This window comes from Scyliorhinus canicula, chromosome 13 (genome assembly GCF_902713615.1).
Source record: "Scyliorhinus canicula chromosome 13, sScyCan1.1, whole genome shotgun sequence".
Taxonomy (NCBI): domain Eukaryota; kingdom Metazoa; phylum Chordata; class Chondrichthyes; order Carcharhiniformes; family Scyliorhinidae; genus Scyliorhinus; species Scyliorhinus canicula.
Genome location: NC_052158.1, coordinates 81690977 through 81713956, shown reverse-complemented (window position 1 = coordinate 81713956; position 22980 = coordinate 81690977). Strand labels below are relative to the sequence as shown.

The following is a 22980-nucleotide window of genomic DNA, read 5'->3' as shown; positions in this document are numbered from 1 at the left end:
GAAGAGGTGACAGGGGGTTGATGAGGGTAATGGCTGCTGATGTGGTGTTCATGTACTCCAAAAGGCATTCAAAACAGTGGCTCTCAACAGACTTGTGAGCAAAGTTATAGCTCATGGAATAAAATGGGATGTAGCAATGTTGATGCAAAATGGTGGAGTAATTAAGTGTAATGTTCAATGGATATTTTTTGGACTGGAGGCAGGTTTATGGTGGGGTTTCCTAGGGGTCAGTACTCGAGTACTTGGACCCTTGCTCTTCCTGATATATATATATATTAATGATCTAGATCCTGGTATGCAGGGGACAATTTTAAAGTTTGTTGATTATGCAAAACGTGGAAACCCTAAACTGTGAGAGGACAGTGGAGAACATCAGTGGGACATAGATAAGTTGGTGGAGTGGGCAGATGGTGTTCATTCAATTTGGTAGGAAGAACGTGGAGAGATAGAACATAGAACATCATAGCGCAGTACAGGCCCTTCGGCCCTCGATGTTGCATCGTCCTGTGAAACCCCTCTAAAGTCCCTCTACACTATTCCCTTATCGTCCATATGCCTATCCAATGACCATTTGAATGCGTTTAGTGTTGGTGAGTCCACTACTGTTGCAGGCAGGGCATTCCACGCCCTTACTACTCTCTGAGTAAAGAACCTACCTCTGACATCTGTCTGATATCTATCTCCTCTCAATTTAAAGCTATGTCCGCTCGTGCTGGACATCACCATCCGAGGAAAAAGGCTCTCAATGTCCACCCTATCTAATTCTCTGATCATCTTGTATGCCTCAATTAAGTCACTTCTTAACCTTCTATAATAAATAATAAGTTGTACAACTCTAAAAGGTGTGCAAGAGCAGAGGGGCCTGGGTGCATTTGAGCATAGGTCAGGTTTTATTAACAGTGGCATAGAGTACAAGCACAAAGAGGTTATGCTGAACATGAATAAGACAATTCTGGACCCCATACTTTAGGAAGGATGTGAATGCCTTTGAGAGAGTGCAGAAGAGGTTTACAAAGAATATTTTCAGGGATGAGAAGCTTCAGTTATGAAGAAAGATCGGAAATGTTGGTGCTGTTCTCCTTGAAAAGGAGAAGGCTAAGTAGAGATTTGATCGAGGTATTCAAAATCATGAGATGGCTAGAGTAGGTAGACAGAGTAAATAGGGCAAAATTGTTCCTGCTCAAAGATGATTTTGGAACTTTTGGGACATTTAAACTCTTACCAGAATATTGGTGCTGCTGATGTAGAAAGGGGTGGCTTGTCTTCTCTGTTCCACTTCAGGTATGCTCTGCGTTTCTGGAGATGCGGGATCGTAAATCCCAGCCAGAAATATGGATTACCAGCGTTACACAGCAAAGTAGGAATGCAGTGGCAACCCAACAGAGGTTGACACTTTGACACTCCTTGGAAGATTCAGGCTTAAATGTCTTGTCATTCAAATCGCTGAACTTTGGATGAATTGTTGACCAACATCTTTATGCATCTCTTTATACTTTGTTATGGAAAAGGAGTCACTGTTTTTAATAGAAATGTTCAAAATTATCTTCGTAGACAGATTTTTAATACATTATCAAAGAGTGTCAGAGTTTAAAATTTACCCCATAACTCATAAGAATAAACATTTTATCTGCACTCAGATCCTCGGAGCAAAGTCTGATGCCTCCAGTAACAAGATCCATGACTGTGTCTGACAGTAACTCAATATGGGAATTGCAAGCTGCATCATCTCAGCCTTCAGGTAAATGTGAACAAGCATGAGCCTTTAAAGAATCAGTGGTTTACCAAAAATGAGACCATTCAGACTGTGTACATCTTGATGCTGGCCTCTTAGGTTAATGTGTGAAATCATTTAACCATAAGAGACAGTCAGAACCTCTGATACATGAAATGAAAGGAAAGGGAAAACCTAAGGTATCATTAATACACAGTTGGTGAATAGGCATGTAACACATTTTGGATTATGTTGGAGATTTAACCAATTAATTAAATTTGTTTTCTAATTAAAAGCTGTCATTCAGTCACAATCCAAGGGTTGTGTCAAAACCATTGATATTACATTTCTTTGATTGCCAACTTGCAAACCTCTCCTACTTAATGTGTCTTGGATTGGTTAGCTGTTGTGGCACTGAAACTGAACAAAGTCTTCCTCCTGCAAGATACATGCTTTGGGCTGGATTCTCTGCTCCTCGACGCCGAAATCGCGTTCAGCGACAGGGCGGAGAGTCCGTTTTTCTGGCGTAAAAGACTGCAGTTTTCACAACGGCGTGGGGACTTAGTCCCATAAACGGAGAATCCAGCCATTTAAGTCTGTATTTTCCCCTCATATTTGTTTGGGTCAGCCTCTACTACACTGTGACCTTGCTACAGAATTTCTATCTACAACCTCAAGTATTCTAATGCTCTCCTACCTTCCCACTCATACCACCATTCTACATCTTCTGTAAACCTAAGTCAGCAAAACCTCTGCTTGTGTTCTTTTCCAAACTAAGCTTTCTGGTCTTTAGGTTCCTTTATGGTGCATTAAGGGGCTCTAAAGTTTTCATTTTAAACTAACAGCTGGTCACAACTTTAACAGTTGGTCAAACTTTCTCTCATCTTTCTCTTCTCTCCATCTGTACCTAATTACATGCAGATGGAAACATTCCAGTGCAAGCCCTTGACGTTGCATTAGGTATGAGATTATGCTCTGCTATTATTGGAATCACAGCTCTTATTCCATGGTCAAAGATAGACTTATCGAGACAGGTTGGTCATATGGTATGCTCTGTAGATCCATAGCATTGTGTTCAAAGATGGGTGCATCCCATTGGTTTCCTTGAACCATCTTCCCTGGAGGATGTCTGAGGGAAGAACCCCATCCAGTAAAAATGGTGTTTGCAGAAAGTGGTGTATGTAAATACTTGGTCACACAACCAAAGCATTGTGATTCTGGAGTTATAAAGTCAAGCGTGTTTCAGCCTTGACTCGATTGGTAGAATATAATTCCTTTTTAAAAAATAAATTTAGGGTACCCAATTCTTTTTTTCCTAATTAAGGGGCAATTTAGCGTGGCCAATCTTCCTACCCTGCACATATTTTTGAGCTGTGGGGGTGAGACCAATGCAGACACCGAGAGAATGTGAAAACTCTACACGGACAGTGACCCAGGGCCAGGATCATATTTACCCGAGGGCTGAGATGATAATCACTCTGACACTGTGCTACCCCGTTGGAGTAGAATTCCTACAGTGCAGAAGGAGGCCATTCGACCCATTGGGATTGCACTGATGCTCTGAAAGAGCATTCTGCTTAGGCCTACTCCACCACCCTATCCCCGTAACCTAACCTGCACGCTTGTACCAAGACAGAAGTTTGTACATTGAAATCCCAGTCCTGATGCTTGAGCACATAATCCTGGGGGATGGGCATTTTGTTAAGGAAACATATGAGATGCTGTACTGAGATGCAGGTGAATGTAGATGATCCCACAACATCTTTCCAAGTAGAGCAAGGATGTTTTCTCTAATGCCCTGGCCAATATTTATTTATCTCTCGACCAACATCTCTTGAAACAGATTTTCTCATCATCTAGTTCTTCCTCTGCATAAATCGGTTGCTGTGATTTCTGCATTGCGACCTCCCATTCACTTAATTGGCTCTAAAGGGCTTTAGAAATATAATTAGTTTTTGTTTCAAAATAGTTTCTAGGGTTATGATTTGGAAGGCCTCCAAATGCACCTCTGGGACAATATGTTTTGTTTTGGCTGTCCCCCAAGACTCAAAGATATCCAGTATACAAATAAACTAGTACTGTCCTGTATAATTTTAAACATTTCTGAGTCAGTGATTTCTTTACTGAAAGGATTTTGTGTTATAAGACTGATAATTGGCTCATTAATTGGATCAGTTGTAATTACCCTTTAAATCCAGAGCTCAGTGCCACTTGCTCCTGCAACATCTTGGGTTCATTTGCATTGATGTCACTTAGTGGTGATGTTTTCTTGGTCCCAGTGAGCTCTGGGTGTTGAGTGAGTTGGAAGGGTCTTTGCTGGCACAATCCTGATATTGAGTCTTTGGCATGTGTTTGGCTATTGTTTCTCAGTTATGACAATTATTTAACAATTAGGTATTCAGTGATACCCAAGTTTCGTGATTCTTTTTGGTTTACTCCTTTGAAAGAAAGCATTTTTAATGGGTGAGTTTTGCAAAGTGAGTCAAATTTGGAAATCGTGCTTTGATCAGTAGATATGGTATGCAGTGATTGTAAATTTTGGGACTGTTGCAATTTCTGAAGCATTTGGTAAATGTAAGTGTAAATCTGCTGACCCAACCTGGAGCCATTTGAGCTATCAATGTGACCATATCAGCTTGGGTGCGTCCTCTACACCAAATTGTTCTTTATCCCCTTTTACACTAAGGTTTTTTTGGTTTTATGTACTTTATTTTCTCTCATTGTGGCTGACTAAGGAGTTTAGAATTAGTCACTACTACCTTTATAATTGTCCTGAAAAGGACAACATAGTATCCGGTTTCCTGAAGGTTCTCACGAGGTCCCAACGTTAACACTTGGTGCTCTCAAAAATTAAAAGACAAAATCCAAGAGATACACTTTTATTACTTTGTTACCTGGGGAAAGTTTCCAGTCTTTTTAAAGGAGTAGCTTTAGATTTTTGAAAGTGAAATGGTGTAGTTTCAGAAGCTTTGTGTTACATATATAGATATTAAAATCTGGTACCACCTGTATCTACAGCATTGTTGACATTTCCATGGTAATGCATGTCGCCCCAGAACCTGTCAAACCTAGGCTGTACTCCATGGTACCTGGAAGGTGCAAGTCAGTCAAGCACTTGAATGGAAAAGATCTATCAGCCTTTTTTTGATGTTTCTGCCCATCTGTTAATTTGTTCCCAAAGTTCCCGCCTCACAGGGTTAATTGTGGAAACTGCTTATTGCAACTAGTGCAGCTTAATTTAACCCACAGTTTTCTTTGGGATTAAGTATTTTGAATGTTCTTCCTATCTACACAGTGTATTTGAAAGAAATGCATACAGTTCATGATTTAGTTTTTAAATTTTCATCATTTATGTTTGCTCATTTTCTCTTAGGATGGGATGGTGGTAGTGTATGGGACTTGCCAGTCGATTCTACAGTTCAAGGTGCTTCTGTTGATCAAATCCAGCAGATGGAGAGAGGAAAAGCTGCCAAGGTAATAAAAAAAAAATATTTACACGGAACCTTTTGGTATTACTTAATAACAAGCTGGTAGTATGGAATTCACTTTTTCAAACTATGAAATCTGCAGCTTAAGTTGTAGTTTAGCTGTTGCTGCTGCTGAAACAGCCAGAACAAATCCTTGCATTCCAATTTTGTTGTCCTGGCAAAATAATTTGACTTCTGTATATTTGCATGTTATGGTACAGAATAGCAACATCTACAGCTTAAGTTGTAGTTTAACTGTTGCTGGGAAGGAACTTGAAGCTGCTGGAACAGCCAGAACAAACTTTTGCGTTTCAATTCTGACGTCCTGGTAAAAGAATTTAACTTCTGTATATTTGCATTTTATGGTACAGAATTGCAATGTTACACAGTATGGCACAAAGGTATTTGAATTCTTTAAAATGAGCAGGAGGTCTCAATCAAAACATTTGTCCTTATCATGGTGTTGACTGGAAATTTTCAGATAGTTGAATTGCGTGCAACATTTCTTAATATTTAAACAAACCTGAGCACAGTGTCCCAACTTAAGCAAAAGTACCCACTACCTACCTCAAAAGAAAGTACTAATCACCTTTCCCAAAGTTGATTTGAACCTGGTACTGAGATCAAAGGATCTCTAAGTGCCCAACAGTGATATTTTTAAGCAGAGTAAGCAACCAATCAAATGGACTCATTTTCACAAAGATCAAACAAGGAAGTGAAATCAACTGATTATCCACCACCGTTTATACATTTTACAGAGAGTGAAGTAAATATTGGGACTGACACATTAGAAGTTGAAATATATTATTTAAAACAGATTAAATTATGATGTTTTATCAAAATAGAAAAAATTGTCATTGCACATATGAAATTAGTTTTCCAAGGTCAGAGAGGTTGTTCAGCAGCACTTATTGCTTGGTACACCGTTTAAAATCAATTATATCTCACCAAAGTAACCATTTCTGTGGAGGGGTGTCATAACAGCAGTATTGCAGCATCAAAGAGCGTTTTTTTCAGTGCACAGATTTTCTAAAGATTAGCTGTCTTTATGGATTTCAACAGCATCCCTGTAGAGGACCACTCCCCTCCAGCATAGGGTCAGAAGTAGGGATGTTTGTTGATGATTGCAGAGATTTCATTGCTATTCACAACCCCTTAGATACTGAAGCAGTCTGTGTCTGTATGCAGCCAGAACTGAACAACATTCACGACCATCTCCAACAAGATGGCATAGATAAGCTGCAGAGCTGGGCTAAGAGGCGGCAGATGGAGTTTAATGCGGAAAAGTGTGAGGTGGTTCACTTTGGAAGGAGTAACAGGAATGCAGAGTACTGGGCTAATGGCAAGATTCTTGGTAGTGTAGATGAACAGAGAGATCTCGGCATCCAGGTACATAAATCCCTGAAAGTTGCCACCCAGGTTAATAGGGCTGTTAAGAAGGCATATGGTGTGCTAGCCTTTATAAGCAGGGGGATTGAGTTTCGGAACCACAAGGTCATGCTGCAGCTGTACATAACTCTGGTGCGGCCGCACCTGGAGTACTGCGTGCAGTTCTGGTCACCACATTATAGGAAGGATGTGGAAGCTTTGGAAAGGGTTCAGAGGAGATTTACTAGGATGTTGCCTGGTATGGAGGGAAGGTCTTACGAGGAAAGGCTCAGGGAATTGAGGTTGTTTTCGTTAGAGAGGAGAAGGCTGAGAGGTGACTTAATAGAGACATATAAGATAGTCAGAGGGTTAGATAGGGTGGACAGTGAGAGTCTTTTTCCTCGGATGATGATGACCAACACGAGGGGACATAGCTTTAAATTGAGGGGTGATAGATATAGGACAGATGTCAGAGGCAGTTTCTTTACTCAGAGAGTAGTAGGGGTGTGGAACGCCCTGCCTGCAACAGTAGTAGACTCACCAACCTTAAGGGCATTTAAGTGGTCACTGGATAGACATATGGATGAAAATGGAATAGTGTAGGTCAGATAGGCTTCAGATGGTTTCACAGGTCGGCGCAACATCGAGGGCCGAAGGGCCCGTACTGCACTGTAGTGTAGTGTTCTATGTTCTAAGAGAGAATCTAACCATCACCCTATGACGTTCAATGGCTTAATAATCCACTATCAACATTGACCAGAAACTGAACTAGACCAGCCCTATAAATACTGGGGTACAAAAGTAGGTCAGATGTTGGGAATTATGTGGTCACCTATCATGCCAAGGCCTGTCCACCATCTACAAGGTTCAAGTCAGGTGTGTGATAGAATTGCATGGATGGATGCAGCGCCAACACTCAAGCTTGAGGCAATCCAGGGTCAAGCAGCCCGCTTGATTGACACCAATCCACCACCGTCAATATTTATTCCCCCCCCGCGCACAGTAGCATCTACAAGATGCACTGCAGCAGCTCAAAAAGTCTCCTTCGACAGCAACTTCCAGATCCAAAACCTCTACCACTTTAAGAAAAAGGGCAACAGATACATGGGAACACCACCACCAAAGGTTCCCCTTCAGGAGACGCATCATCCTGACGTGGTATATCGCCGTTCCTTCACTGTCACTGGGTCAAAATCCTGGAACTCCCTTCCTTAACAGCATTGTGCGGATACCTACATGACATGTATTGCAGTGGTTCAAGAAGGCAGCTCCCCATTGCCTTCTCAAGGGCAATTTGGGATGAGTAATAAGTGCTGACCTGCCAGTGATTTCCACACTCCATGAAAAAAAAAGAAAAATGAAACAGGAGAAGCACTGATAGCTTTTTCTGGATTTCTGCATTTAACATAGAACATAAAGTGCAGAAGGAGGCCATTCAGCCCATCGAGTCTGCACCGACCCACTTAAGCCCTCACTTCCACTCTATCCCCGTAACCCAATAACCCCTCCTAACCTTTTTTGGTCACTAAGGGAAATTTATCATGATCAATTCACCAAACTTGCATGTCTTTGGACTGTGGGAGGAAACCGGAGCACCCGGAGGAAACCCACGCAGACACGGAGAGAACATGTAGACTCCGCACAGACAGTGACCCAGCAGGGAATCGAACCTGGGACCCTGGCGTTGTGAAGCCACAGTGCTAATCACTTGTGCTACCGTGCTGCCCTTGCATTTTAATGGATACCAGAACCTGCTGTCAGTTTCACAATTATAATAGCAGTGAATGTTGACAGTTTTGTTGTCGTTTTACCTGCAAAGTTTGGGCTAGAACGAGTGCTTTAGGAAAATAATGGAGTGCTTCACTGCCGAGCACTGTCTTTCAAATGGAATTTTATCTTTTCTCTCAAACGTATGTAAAATACAATCATGATTGATCATCAGTCTAATTTCCCGCGTGTTCCCCATATTCTTCTATTCTCGTTGAGACCAAAGATCTGTCTATCAGAGCCTTGAATATATTCAACAATGGAGCATTCACAATCCTCGATGGGGTAGACAATCACAAAGATTCACATACCTTTGAATGAAGAACTTTCTCCCCATTTCACTATATCTTTTAGAACCCTGGGTATAGGCCAAGCCCTGGAGATTTGGCTAATTCTAGTCCCTTGCGTATCTCTGGTACTTTTTTTTCCTGCTGATATTTATTATCTTGGTTTCCTCACTTTTTGTAACCCATTTGTTACCTTGCATTTCAGGTAAGTAACATGCTTTCAACTGTGAAAGCAGATAAAAAATATTTGCTCAATGTCTGACATTTCCTCACCCCCCCCCCCCCCCCCCCAATGATAATTGATCTGGTCTTTGTGTCTAAGGAACCAATATTTACTTTAGCTACTCTCCTTTTTAGGAGAGTAAACAGTCTTGGAATCTGTTTTTGTATTCCTGGCTAGTTCACTCTAATAATATATTTTCCCTTTTTTATCAGCCATTTTGTGGCCCTTTGCTGGTTTCTAAACACTTCCAATCTTCTGATTTGCACCTACTCTTTCTAACATTTTAACCCTCTTCTTTTGATGTATTATTCTTAACTTCCTCAGTAAGACACAGGTGGATCTTTGTTGTTGAGGTTTTGCCTTTTAGCGGCATGTATTTTGTTGAACATTTTGAGTTGAACATTTTGAATTGTATCTTTAAATGTTTCTTGCTGTTTATATGTTGCCATAGGTTCTGGTCTATTTAACAAATCAACCTTGGCCAACTCATTCTTATGTAAATGGCTTTGTTCAAGTTTAAGGTTCTTGTTTGGAACTGAAATTTGTTGCTTTCAAACTTAATTTAAGCATAAGTTAGACTTCATAAAATACAGCACAGAAACAGGCCATTGAGCTCGACATCTCTATGCTGGTGTTTATGCTCAAAACAAGCCTTGAACACCACATTCCTATCCCGCATAAAAATGAGGGTTAGCAATGGGAAGAGACAGATGAGACATCATGGCAGAGGACCGTACTTGGTTTAAGCCAGCTTTTACATTTTGAATTAGGCAAATAAACGCTAGAAATTTTGGGTGCGAGTTCCAGTAGGCATGGAGAAATAGATTTTGGTGTAATTTTAACCGAGGAAATTCCAGCCATTATCTGATCATTTATTGCTATTTGTGGGATCTAGCTGTGTGAGAATTGAGTGCCATGTTCAATGATATCATAAAGTGCGTGATAGGGTGCTCTCGGGGGTGTGGGTCGGAGGAGGGAGGATCTCGGACATATACCGGGTAATGCAGGAGGTAGACGAGGCCTCGGTGGAGGAACTGAAGGGGAAGTGGGAAGAGGAGCTGGGGCAGGAGATTGAGGAGGGGACGTGGGCAGATGCCCTGGAGAGAGTGAATTCCTACTCTTCCTGTGCGAGGCTTAGCCTCATACAGTTCAAGGTGCTGCATAGGGCCCACATGACTGGGACAAGGATGAGTAGGTTTTTCGGGAGCGAGGACAGGTGTGCTAGGTGCTCGGGGAGCCCAGCGAACCACGCCCATATGTTTTGGGCGTGCCCAGCGTTGGGGGAGTTTTGGAAGGGGGTAGCAAGGACGGTGTCGAGGGTGGTGGGATCCAGGGTCGAGCCAGGCTGGGGACTCGCAATTTTTGGGGTTGCAGTGGAGCCGGGAGTGCAGGAGGCGATAGAGGCCGGGGTTCTGGCCTTTGCGTACCTAGTAGCCCGGCGGAGGATCTTGCTCCAATAGAAGGATGCGAGGCCCCCAAGCGTGGAGGCCTGGATCTCGGATATGGCGGGGTTCATGAGATTGGAGAGGGTGAAATTTGCCCTGAGGGGATCAGTACAAGGGTTTTTCAGGCGGTGGCAGCCTTTTCTGAACTTCCTGGCGGAACGGTAGGGAAATAGGCCGGCAGCAGCAGCAACCCGGGGGGGGGGGGGGGGGGGGGGGGGGGGGGGTGTTTGTGGAGGGTGCTATCTCTCTCCTTTGTTTTTTTTCTTTTCTCTTTTTCTTTGTTTGTGTTCTTTCCTTTTGTTTGAAGTTGCTCTTGAAGCTGGGGGGGGCATTGTTTATGGGGTGTTACCGCGGTTGTATGTTAATAGAGTTAAGATGTTTATGTTTTGTATTTTGTAAAAATTTCAATAAAATTATTTATAAAATCAATGATATCATAAAAATGGTTACACTTGAAACATTCTTTGCTAATTAACAAAAAATAATTTGCCATGAAATTCTTTGGGATATTCAGAGGATGTGGAAGGCACTTGTATAAATGATTTTTTTTCTTATCTGCTTTCAACAATTTCTTTTGATGCTGCTGTAAAGATATCATTCAGTCTGGTGGAAAATATAGATTATTTATATGCGTAACCTTTCATGCACGTATCATGGAGCACATCAAAAATGCACCAGTTGTTACTTCATGGCACTTGAAACTATGTTCATAAGATTGCAGGAATGTGTTTTTGAAATCTACATCAATTTCATAGGTTGCTTTTGCAATCTTGCCAATAATTTTTTTAAATTAAAAACTTTCCTCTGGTTCGTCTATGTGCTTCTGGTAACTTTCTGTGACTTGATGTGTTGTGTTTAGCTTGAACAAGAAAAGCGAGATGCAGAAATTAGGGTTAAAAGGGAAGAGGAGGAAAGAAAACGACAAGAGGAAATCCGTCGCCGTCAGGAAGAGCTTTTACGAAGGCAGGAAGAGGAGAGGAAACGAAAGGAGGAAGAAGAGCTTGTGAGGAGGAAACAGGTACAATTAGGAACAGAATTTGGAAATAAAACACACATCCCAATACTTTAGCCACACATCCACCTTATCAAGGTTTGTAGTATAATTTTGTCAAATGTCAATTGCCACCACATTTATGTAGCTCCATTTTAATTACCCATTGGTCATTCAAGCGTGGTTGGCTGCAATGATTTTTTTTTTTGTATGATATGGAGGATTGAATTGCACAGAAGAACTCAACTTTACTGAACTAGGGGGTAGAAATCTGTTAGCAAGACAGATCCTAATACAAAAATAATGTTGATTTGTCCAAAATATAAAACTCTGAAATGCCACTGTTGCAATCATCATAACAATTTCACAAGTGGCCATACTTTTTATTTTGTTGCTATTTTGATTTACCTGTGGTTAGTGTAAATGTAGCCACAGTCCCAGGGGACCAAAGGCTGCGTTGGCGTGGCCGGCTGCTCGCAGCACCAGTTGATGGATCTCTGTGTCTATTCGGAACCTTGGATATTCGTTATCCCTTCTCAGATTCCAAATCACAGAGGTCAAGTCTGTGCTTTTTGTCAAAGTCCACCTCAACTTTATTAGTCAGCTGTAGTGCCCACTGGTAACTTTATTTTCAATACAACATTAAGAGAATTCCGACTAGCCCTTTAGCAAACTAGTCAGATTGAATGTCTTTAGCGAATACAATGGTTGAGTTTTAAAATACAGATCGTGGTAATTCTTCAAATCACAATACACAGTATAAAATCACTGAGTGATTTAAACAAAAGATGGCACTAGCAAAGGCAGCAGCAAAGACACTGGTTTCAGAAAGAGATAAATTGATTCCGGAATAGATTTTTCTATCCCAACAAGTGATTCTTAAGAAGATTATTATCTTGAGGTTTCGCCACCTTTACAGCTGTGATTGGCTTTAACTAAAATTCGGCCAAACTGGCTGTCCGTCAATTTAAGAGAAATATGTATTAAATATATTGGTACAAAGTTTTCCATACCATCGCTTGAGAAAAACACATTCATCGCTTCACTTTAGACTGCTCGTTACCATAGAAACGGGACTGGGACATCAGCCCAGTTTCTTTACAACACAAATTGGGTCTTTTAGCTATTTGACGTTATTGACCTTCAGTCTCTAAAGTCTCAAGGAATTTGCTAAATGTTCCCAGCTATTTGGCTTTCCTCGCTCTCATGGTTAATATGATTTAGTTAATTACTCTTAATTAGTTGTAAATTACCTATGTCATCTATAGCTAACTAGAAAGCTAATTTCTATCAGCTGCTCTTCCTTTTGCAAGAGAGCTGACTGGTGGTGGTTTAACTTGAGGGTCATCACACCTCCGGCAGGGGCAAGGTTGAGAAGGCGGGACCTTCCTGAATGACCTTAGCTGGTATGGGAATTTAACCAACGCTGTTGGCATCGCTCTATATCACGAAGCAGCTAACTGACCATGCTGGGACCAGTGTTCTTACAAACCACATCCTTAAACTAAATAGTGGAGGCAAGGGTTCAAATAGGGGCAGATGTGGTAGAGACAAGGGAAGAGAGGAAGGTATTAATATGGGAAATGGTAAACAGTAAACAAGTCTAAGAGGAAATCAACACAATGCTGGAGGTTACAAAAATAATACAAGGACGAAACTTAAGGCTTTGTATCTGAATGCATGTAGCATTCGGAACAAACCAGTTGAACATAGCTGTAGGATGGCATAGATTGGGACCTGATTATTGAAGGGTATGTGACCTTTAGGAACGATAGGAAGTTAGGTAGAGGGTGGATCACACAGTAATAAAGAGATATCTACAGAATAGAAATACAAGAAGCAAAAATAGGAACATAAACAGGCATGCATACACAGGCAATGCGTGTACGGATACGGACACTTGACATTGGGGCCCCAGTAATCGGCTATTGCAACTAATGTCAGAGTAACTTTATACATGTTGCCTCCTGGTATTAAAACATACCAGGGGCTTGTATGGCGTCACCTGGGCGTACCGTGGTGCCATTGATGTGGTTGCACCCATGTACTGCTAATCAGTTGAGATGTGCATAGTCTGTTGGGGGAAAGCAGAAGAATGGGTTGAGGAAATGGAGTGAGAGAAATGGTATCAGGGTGAGTTATAGATTATGGGGAGGGCATGGGAGGGAGAGATTGCAGCAGAATATTTGAGTTGCAGGATAGCAGTCCACTTCTTGGATCACAAACGTACAAGCAAAATGTCCAAGTCTCGAATAATAGGTACTTAGCTTGTTGTTTTGTGTTACACCTCAGTGTTCTCCAGGACAATGCTTTCTGTGGGATGCAGGAAGGGCATCGCTGCTAATATACACACTTTAAATTCTGATTTTTCTTTGGCTTCTTCCCTCAAACTTCTATTTCACTGTAGATAATGATATCATGAATGATAGTTGGTGATTTTCAATGGATATTTGGTTTGAGCTCTATCAAAGGCATTGTTAATGTAAGCTTACTTGTGACAATAAAAATTATTTCTTTCTTTCTTTATTTGTTTGCTTGCCTTAGGAAGAAGCACTACAACGCCAAAGAGAGCATGAAGCAGCACTCTGCCGCCAAAGGGAAGAGGAGCAGCGACAACAGGAAGAAGCCCGCCGGCATGAAGAAAGGCAGAGAGAAGAGGAAGAAAGACGGCACAGGGAAGAATTTCTTCGAAAACAGGTACCTCCAGGAGAATAAAATGGTAAAAACAAATAGCTTAACTGAAAAGATTGATTGGTTCCAAAATTGCACCAAATATTTTTAAAGGAACTTATATTTCCAAGAGACCATTTCACTTTTTGTTCCAGTTCACTGAATCACTTAAAATGCGGAAGTATTTGCCGAGGACTTGAAAATCCATAGGTGGGATTCTCCGTTGCCCGACATCGAAGTCGGGAGTGGCGATCGGGCGGGGAATGGCTCCCGGCTCTGAAATCGCGGCAGACGCCGCGTCGCGATAGTCTGCCCCCACCAAAACGACGTCATTGTGATGCCTGCCTCGCACAGTTTTGTTTGCATATCATTATCGGGCGCGCCTGCGATGCTATGCCTCCGATGGGCCAAAGGCACAGGCCACCTGTTCAACAGTCATGAACCTGGCGTGGCGGCTGCGGAGAGGGGGGGGGGGGGGCTGGGGCGCGCCTGGGACAGTGTACAGCACCACCATACTTGCCGACAGCCATGCCGCTGGCCGGGGCCTTCTGCCAGGGCTGGGGGGAGTAGTGGGGGTCACCAGGAGGTGGGCTGTGGGGCTGGGATGGAAGGGTACGGACCTGGCAATTGTCCCAACGTTTTTCGCATGTTCCACAGGTGTTTCACCCGGTGCTAGTTCCTCACTGGTAGCGGAATCGGTGCGGGTGTGGCGCCGATTTTTCCCTCGTGGAACACCACCGATCCTCCGTTGGCGTCAGCACATAGACGCAGGAACGGAGAATCCAGCCCCATGTGTTTGAAATAGTTTGAATGTGTCATGAGAAGTTTGGCGTAAACAATTACAACAAAACTCAGCTAATTTTGCAGTTGGCAGAGTTCTGAAATTGAGTTACAGATATCTTTTTGAATCATTTAGCTACTCTTGTCATAATAGAACAAATATTTGTTACATTATTGTATATTAAATCATTAGCTTTTGAATAATTAACATTATTCTTAGATAATATCACATTAAAGGAAAGGATTGGAATTTTCCCTCAAAGTCGCTCATCATCCCAACTTGGAAATATATCGCCATTATTTCATTGTTGCTGGATCAAAATCCTTCAACTCCCTCCCTAAAAACGTACTGTGGGTGTGCCCACCCAGGGATTGCAGCGGTTCAGGAAGGCAGCTTACTGGCAACTAGGTGGCGCAGTGGTTACCACTGATGCCTCATGGCGCCATTTTCCCAGGTTCGATCCTGGCTCGGGATCACTGTCCGTGTGGAGTTTGCTCATTCTCCCAGTGTTTGCGTAGATTTTGCCACCACAACCCAAAAAGATGTGCAGGCTAGGTGGATTGGACACAATAAATTGCCGCTTAATTGGAAAAAATTAATTGGGTACTCTAAATTTATAAAAGAAAAAGAAGCAGCTCACCACCACCTTCCCACGGGCAATAAATACTGGCCTAACCAGTCCAGTGATGCCCACATCCGGTAAATGAATAAAAAAAAAACCTTGCATGCGAATAGAGCCTTGCAAGACTTCAGGACATCCTAAAGCGCTTTACAACCGATTAAGTCCTTTTGAACTGGAGATACTTGCAATGTAGGGAAATGCATACAGCAAAATTCTTGCTCATAGTAAAGAGACATTTAACCAGATCATCTATTTTAATAATGTTGCTTAAGGGATAAATACTGGCCAGGACACTGAAAACACCTCTGCTCCTTTTGAATACTGTTGTAGATTATTCTTTATGTCCAACTGAGAGGGCAGCTTTAAAGTTCTTTCTGAAAGATAGTATCTCGGGCAGTGGAGCACTCCCTCACTAGTGTACTGAATTATATGCTTCAATAAAACTTAACTCTGACTTCTGATTCAAAAATAGTGTTAACTTTGAGCCAAGGCTGACACCTAATTGGACAGAATGTTGGTGCTTCTTTTGCTAATACTGATTAAAACTTTGGCAAAAGAAATCTGGTTTCAAGTTTATTTTTATAATTACATCAAAATGTTTGTTGTGTTTGTATGCACCAAAATCAATGTGCCAAGGCAGTAACACTTTTTTTGCTACATTGTTATTGCACTGTCTTCCATGTACACAGACATGTACACAGATTCTTTTATAACTATACATAATTTAGCTTCCACATTCTGATTTTCTAAAAGGAAGAAGAACGCCGGCGTAAAGATGAAGAGGCAGCACGATGGGTGATGAAGGAAGAAGAAACCCGGCGACGAATGGAAGAAGATAACCGGCTACGAATGGAAGAGGAGAATCGACTTCGACTAGAAGAAGAGGAACAAAAACGAAAAGACTTAGAACGTCATAAAGAGCTGCAGAAGCAGGAGGCTATGAGACAAAGACAACAGCAGCAGGAAGCACTAAGACGTTTACAACAACAGCAACAACAACAGCAGCTAGCACAAATGAAGGTAAGAATTAGAAAGCTGCATTGTATGTTTGGGTTTTCTGGGAACAGGGATAAAAAAAACTTGTAGAAATGTGAAAAGGAAGATGGAAATTAGTGACCACCAGACTCATTGATAATGTACACCCAACAATAACTAGTTTCAACAGATGCTGCTTTGGCTCACAGATATGCTTGCGTCACACTGATTGGGGCAAAATAATGTGAAAAAGGACAGTATTTGCAAAACTAATCATCTTGTAGTTTTACAATAATAGAAAATTATTAGTTGAATTTAAATATTTGCCATATACAAATCTAACTACTTTTACTTCGTCCAAATATTTTCTTTTTTTTTAAATAATTTTTATTGAAGAGATTTTTTACATGAAAATATTTACCCCCCCTAACCATAGACTATTACAAAATATTCCCTCTTAACAGATATCCCCCCCCCCCCGCGCGCTGTCCCTCCCCCCCCCTCCCCCCCCCCAAAAAACAAACAAAGCAACAATTAACATCAAACATGAACTGCGAACAAATTTGTCCGCATTACAACCTTAAATAACCCACCACACCCGTTGTTGCCATCTCCCCCCCCCCCCCGGTTGCTGCTGCTGCGACCTCTGCACCCTATCTTTGAGCCAAAAAGTCGAGGAAAGGCTGCCACCGCCTGAAGAACCCTTGTACCGACCCTCTCAGGACGAATTTGACCCTTTCCAACTGGATAAAGCTTGCCATGTCATTAATCCAAGTTTCCACGCTTGGAGGCCTCGTGTCCTTCCACTGTATCAGTATCCTTCTTCGCGCAACTAGGGACGCAAAGGCCAGTATTCCGGCCTCTCTCGCCTCCTGTACCCCCGGCTCCACCCCAACCCCAAAGATCGCTAGTCCCCATCCTGGTTTGACCCTGGATCCCACCACCCTCGACACCGTCCTTGCCACCCCCTTCCAGAACTCCCCCAGTGCCGGACATGCCCAAAACATATGGACATGGTTCGCTGGACTTCCCGAACACCTGACACATCTGTCCTCACCCCCAAAGAACCGACTCATCCTTGTCCCCGTCATATGGGCTCTATGTAGCACCTTAAATTGAATGAGGCTAAGCCTCGCACACGAGGAGGAAGAATTAACCCTCTCCAGGGCATCAGCCCATGTCCCATCCTCTATCTGCTCTCCCAGCTCCCCCTCCCACTTGGCTTTCAGCTCCTCTACTGATGCCTCCTCAGCCTCCTGCATTACTTTGTATATGTCCGATATCCTCCCCCCTCCGACCCAGACCCCCGAGAGCACCCTATCGCTCGCCCCCCTGCTGGGGAGCAAGGGGAACCCTTCCACCTGGCGGCTAGCAAATGCCTTCACCTGCAAATGTCGAAACGCGTTTCCCGGGGGGAGCCCGAATTTCTCCTCCAGCTCTCTCAGGCTCGCAAACCTCCCATCTACAAACAGATCCTTCAGCTGCCTGATGCCCACCCTGTGCCAGCTCTGGAATCCCCCGTCCATGTTCCCCGGGATGAATCTATGGTTCCCTCTTAACGGTGCCTCCATCAGACCTCCCACTTCCCCCCTGTGTCGCCTCCACTGCCCCCAGATCTTGAGGGTGGCCGCCACCACCGGACACGTGGTGTACCTCGTGGGAGGGAGCGGCCATGGCGCCGTTACTAGGGCCCCCAGGCTTATGTTGCCACAGGACGCCCTCTCCATTCGTTTCCAAGCTGCCCCCTCCCCTTCCATCATCCACTTGCGCACCATCGATACATTAGCCGCCCAGTAATACCCCGAAAGATTGGGTAATGCCAGCCCTCCACTATCCCTACTCCGCTCCAAGAAGACCCTCCTCACTCTTGGGGTGCCGTGCGCCCACACGTAGCTCATGATGCTGCTCGTCACCTTTTTGAAGAAGGCCCTAGGGAGGAAGATGGGCAAGCACTGAAATAAAAACAAAAACCTTGGGAGGACCGTCATTTTAACGGACTGCACTCTGCCCGCCAGCGACAGCGGCACCATGTCCCACCTTTTAAATTCCTCCTCCATCTGTTCCACTAGCCTAGAGAAGTTCAACTTGTGGAGAGTTCCTTGCCACCTGCACCCCTAAATATCTAAAACTCTTTCCTGCTCTCTTCAACGGGAGTCTCCCGATTCCCTCTTCCTGGTCCCCTGGGTGTATCACAAATACCTCACTCTTACCCAAGTTTAGCTTGTACCCCGAAAAGTCCCCGAATTCTGCTAGCAGTTCCATCACCTCCGGCATTCCCCCTTCTGGGTCTGCCACGTATAGCAGCAGGTCGTCCGCGTATAGCGATACCCGGTGCTCCTCCCCGCCCCTTGTCAGCCCTCTCCACCCCCCTGAGCCCCTCAGTGCCATCGCCAACGGTTCAATTGCCAGTGCGAAGAGCAGGGGGGACAAGGGGCACCCCTGTCTGGTCCCCCGGTGGAGCCCAAAATACTCCGATCTCCTACCATTCGTCACTACACTTGCCGTCGGGGCCGAATAGAGCAGCTTCACCCATTTAATAAATCCCTCCCCAAATCCAAACCGCTCCAGCGTCTCCCACAGGTACTTCCACTCCACCCTATCAAATGCTTTCTCCGCGTCCAATGCCACCACTATCTCCGCCTCCCCCTCCACTGCCGGCATCATGATGACGTTTAGCAGTCTCCGCACGTTCGTATTGAGCTGCCGCCCTTTCACAAAACCCGTCTGGTCCTCGTGTATCACCCCTGGCACACAATCCTCTATCCTGGTAGCCAGGATCTTTGCCAGCAGCTTGGCGTTCACATTCAGGAGCGAGATAGGCCTATATGACCCACACTGCACGGGGTCCTTATCCCGCTTCAAGATCAGAGAGATCAGTGCCTGCGACATTGTCGGGGGCAGAGCCCCCCCCCTCCCATGCCTCGTTGAAGGCTCGCACCAGCACAGGGCCCACCAGATCCGCATATTTTTTGTAAAATTCCACCGGGAACCCGTCTGGCCCCGGCGCCTTCCCCGACTGCATATGCCCAATCCCCTTGACTAGCTCCTCTAGCCCTATCTGCGCCCCCAGCCCCTCTACCAGCTCCTCTTGGACCTTGGGGAACCTCAGTTTGTTCAAGAAGCCCTCCATCCCCCCTCCCCTCGTCGACGGCTCTGACCGATACAGCTCCTTATAGAAGTCTCTGAAAACCCCATTTACTTCTGGCCCCTTCTGCACTATGTTCCCACCCCTCTCCCTCACTCCCCCAATTTCTCTAGCCGCATCCCGCTTGCGGAGCTGATGCGCCAGCATCCTACTCACCTTCTCCCCATACTCATAAATCGCGCCCTGCGCCCTTCTCCACTGTGTCTCCGCCTTTCTAGTGGTCAACAGGTCAAACTTAGCCTGCAAACTACGCCGTTCCCCCAGCAACCCCTCCTCTGGTGCCTCCGCATATTTCCTATCCACGTCCAGAAGCTCCCCCACCAGCCTCTCCCTCTCCTGTCTCTCCCTCCTTTCCCTATGTGCCCGTATGGAGATCAGCTCCCCCCGGATCACCGCCTTCAGGGCCTCCCATACCATCCCCACCTGCACCTCCCCCGTGTCGTTAACGTCCAGATATCTCTCAATGCTCTTCCGGACCCTCTTATACACCTCCTCATCCGCCAGCAACCCCACATCCAGACGCCACAGCGGACGCTGGTCTCGCACCTCTCCCATTTCCAAATCTACCCAGTGTGGCGCGTGGTCTGAGACCGCTATGGCCGAGTACTCCACTTCCCGTACTTTCGGGATCAGTCCCCTACTTAATACAAAAAAGTCAATTCTAGAATAGACTCTGTGGACATGGGAGAAAAAGGAATACTCCCTCGCCCTCGGCCTCCCAAACCTCCAGGGGTCCACCCCTCCCATCTGCTCCATAAACCCCTTTAACACTTCTGCCGCTGCCGGCCTCCTACCCGTCCTTGAACTCGATCTGTCCAACACGGGGTCCAGCACTGTGTTGAAGTCCCCCCCCCATGATCAGGCCCCCTGCCTCCAGGTCCGGAATGAGGCCCAGTAGGCGCCTCATGAAGCCAGCGTCGTCCCAGTTCGGGGCATACACGTTAACCATCACCACTTTCTCCCCCTGCAGCCTACCCTTCACCATGACATATCTACCCTCTTTATCCGCCACCACCTCCGCCGCCACGAACGACACCCTCTTCCCTACCAGGATCGCCACCCTCGGTTCTTTACGTCCAGTCCTGAGTGGAACACTTGTCCCACCCACCCCCTTCTCAGGCGGACCTGGTCCGCCACCTTCAAATGGGTCTCTTGTAGCATTGCTACATCCGCCTTCAGCCCCTTCAAATGCGAGATTACTCTCGTTCTCTTGACCGCCCATTCAGCCCCCCATTCCAAGTGATCAGCCGGTCGAAGGGCAACCCGCCCTTTCCCCGCCGACTAGCCATATCCTGTCCCTGCTCGCCCCGAGTCAGCCCTCCCCTTCTGACCCGCTCCCCATGGCGATGGCGCCCCCCCCCCCCCCCCCCCACCCCTCCAGTCCTCAACTTCCTCCTGGCCTTTTCAGCAGCAACCGGTGCCCCCCCCCCCCACCCCCTCCCCCCCCCCCCCCCCCCCCCCCCAGGCTAGGACCCTTCCTAGCCGCGACCGACCCTCCATAGTACTTCCGTTGAGTCAGCTGGTTTACGCTGACCCGGCTGCCCCTGCCACACTCCGGCTCCTCCCGGCATGGGGACGTCCCCCCCCTTACCACCCCTCCTTGACCCCGCTCCAGCGCGGGAAAGGGAGTCATTGCTGACCACGCCCCTTACTCCCACCCCCCTCCCTCCTCTGCCCCGTGCGCGGGAAACCAGAGGAAAGCCCGCGCTTTCGCCCTGCCCCTCTCCGCCCCTCCATCTTCAGTTCCACCCCCGTCCCCGATCTCCACCGATAAATACAAAACAACCCAAAACCCCACAAGAACACATACCCCGGCACTCCCCCCCCCCCCCCCCCCCCCCCCCCCCCCACCCCGCCCTCCCACCATAACATTATAAATAACAGGAAAAAGAGAGAAAAAAACTGGTATAGAGAACAAAAAGGGTCCAAAAATACGGCCAAGTGAAAATCCAACCAACAGAAAGCCACGTGTCCAGCTTAAAGTACCAGAGCGGCAACGACCGCCAAGTATCCCCTGGTTCTAGTTCGAGTCCAGCTTTTCTTCCTGGACAAAGGCCCACGCCTCCTCCGGGGACTCGAAATAGTGGTGCTGGTCCTTGTAGGTCACCCACAAGCGCGCTGGCTGCAGCATCCCGAATCTAATTCTCTTGGCATGCAGCACCGCCTTCGTCCGGTTGAACCGGGCCCGCCGCTTTGCCACCTCCGCACTCCAGTCCTGAAAGATCCTCACCGTCGAGTTCTCCCATTTGCTGCTCCTCTCTCTCTTGGCCCACCTCAGCACCCTCTCCCGGTCACTGAATCGCTGGAACCGAACCAGCACCGCCCTCGGGGGTTCGTTTGCTCTTGGCTTCCTGGCCATTACTCTGTAGGCCTCCTCCAATTCCAGGGGCGAAGGGACGGCCCCTGCCCCCATCAGTGAGCCCAGCATTTCTGCCACATACCCCTGGAGGTCCGACCCCTCCAGCCCTTCTGCCAGGCCCAGGATCCTCAGGTTTTTCCGCCTCATGCGGGTATCCATCTCCTCCAATCGGTTTTGCCATCTCAGGTGGAGTGCCTCGTGCACCTCCACCTTTCCCACGAGGACCGTGGCCTCCTCCTCCCTCACAGTCATCTCCTGCTGCAGCTCCCGAATTGACGCCTCCTGGGTCGCCTGTGCCCCCATCAGCCTGGTGGTCGTCGCGTTCATCGACTCCAGCAGCTCCACTTTCAGCTCCGTGAAGAAGCGCAGGAGAACGGCCTGCTGCTCCTCCGCCCATTTCCTCCAGTCCTCGGGTGCGCCGCCGGCCGCCATTTTGGATTTCTTCCCCCGCTTTTTTCGGGGAGCTGCTGCCGCTTTTTTTCCTGCCCCACTTCGGGTGACGACCATAAATTTGACGGGGTTCTCCTCTGGGAATTGCCGTTCCAGCGCCGTTAGGGGCCCTCCAATCGGCCCGAAAACACCTTCCTAACAGGAGCAGCCAAACGTGCGACTTAGCTGGTCATAGCCGCAACCGGAAGTCCGTCCAAATATTTTCATGTCTCAATAAATGAGGATTAAGGGCCCTGTTGTGAGGATCACATGATAAAAATGGATGAAGAAAATCATTCAGCATTTTATTTTAATTCATTCATGGAACATGGGCGTATTTATTGCCCACCCCTAATTGCCCTTGAGGAGGCTTTTAAGAGTCAACCACATTGCTGTGGGTTTGGAGTCTAATGTATGCCAGACCAGGTAAGGATGGCAGAATTCCTTCCCTAAAGGACATTAGTGAACCAGATGGGTTCTGGTAGACTTTTTAATTTTATTGAATTTAATATTCCAGCTCATTTGTCCAGAAGGAGTAGACAGTCACAACTCCTGTAAACCTAATGTTTAACTGTTTCTTAAAAATGTTTCCCATGTATCAAACATGTTTTAAGAACTTTCAGGTTTCAAACCCTAATTTGAAATCATATTCTGGATTCCCCTTTTTTCTACTATTTAGTTAGATTTATACATTTTGATGGCTCCTCTGTCACCTTTCAATACTGAAATTTTTTTTTTCT

The 22980-nt window shown here is 45.7% G+C and overlaps 1 protein-coding gene across 6 annotated transcripts in view; it reads left to right on the top strand.

The window, feature by feature from the left end:
* gigyf2 (GRB10 interacting GYF protein 2) overlaps positions 1-22980 on the top strand; it is a 230498-nt gene that overhangs the window by 151664 nt on the left and 55854 nt on the right. For all 6 annotated transcript variants that reach the window (XM_038816236.1, XM_038816241.1, XM_038816239.1 and 3 more), the window contains 5 exons: positions 1638-1738; positions 5085-5185; positions 11128-11286; positions 13804-13956; positions 16086-16352. In XM_038816236.1, the coding sequence (XP_038672164.1) occupies positions 1638-1738; positions 5085-5185; positions 11128-11286; positions 13804-13956; positions 16086-16352 (781 nt within the window). The remainder of the gene's footprint in view (positions 1-1637; positions 1739-5084; positions 5186-11127; positions 11287-13803; positions 13957-16085; positions 16353-22980) is intronic.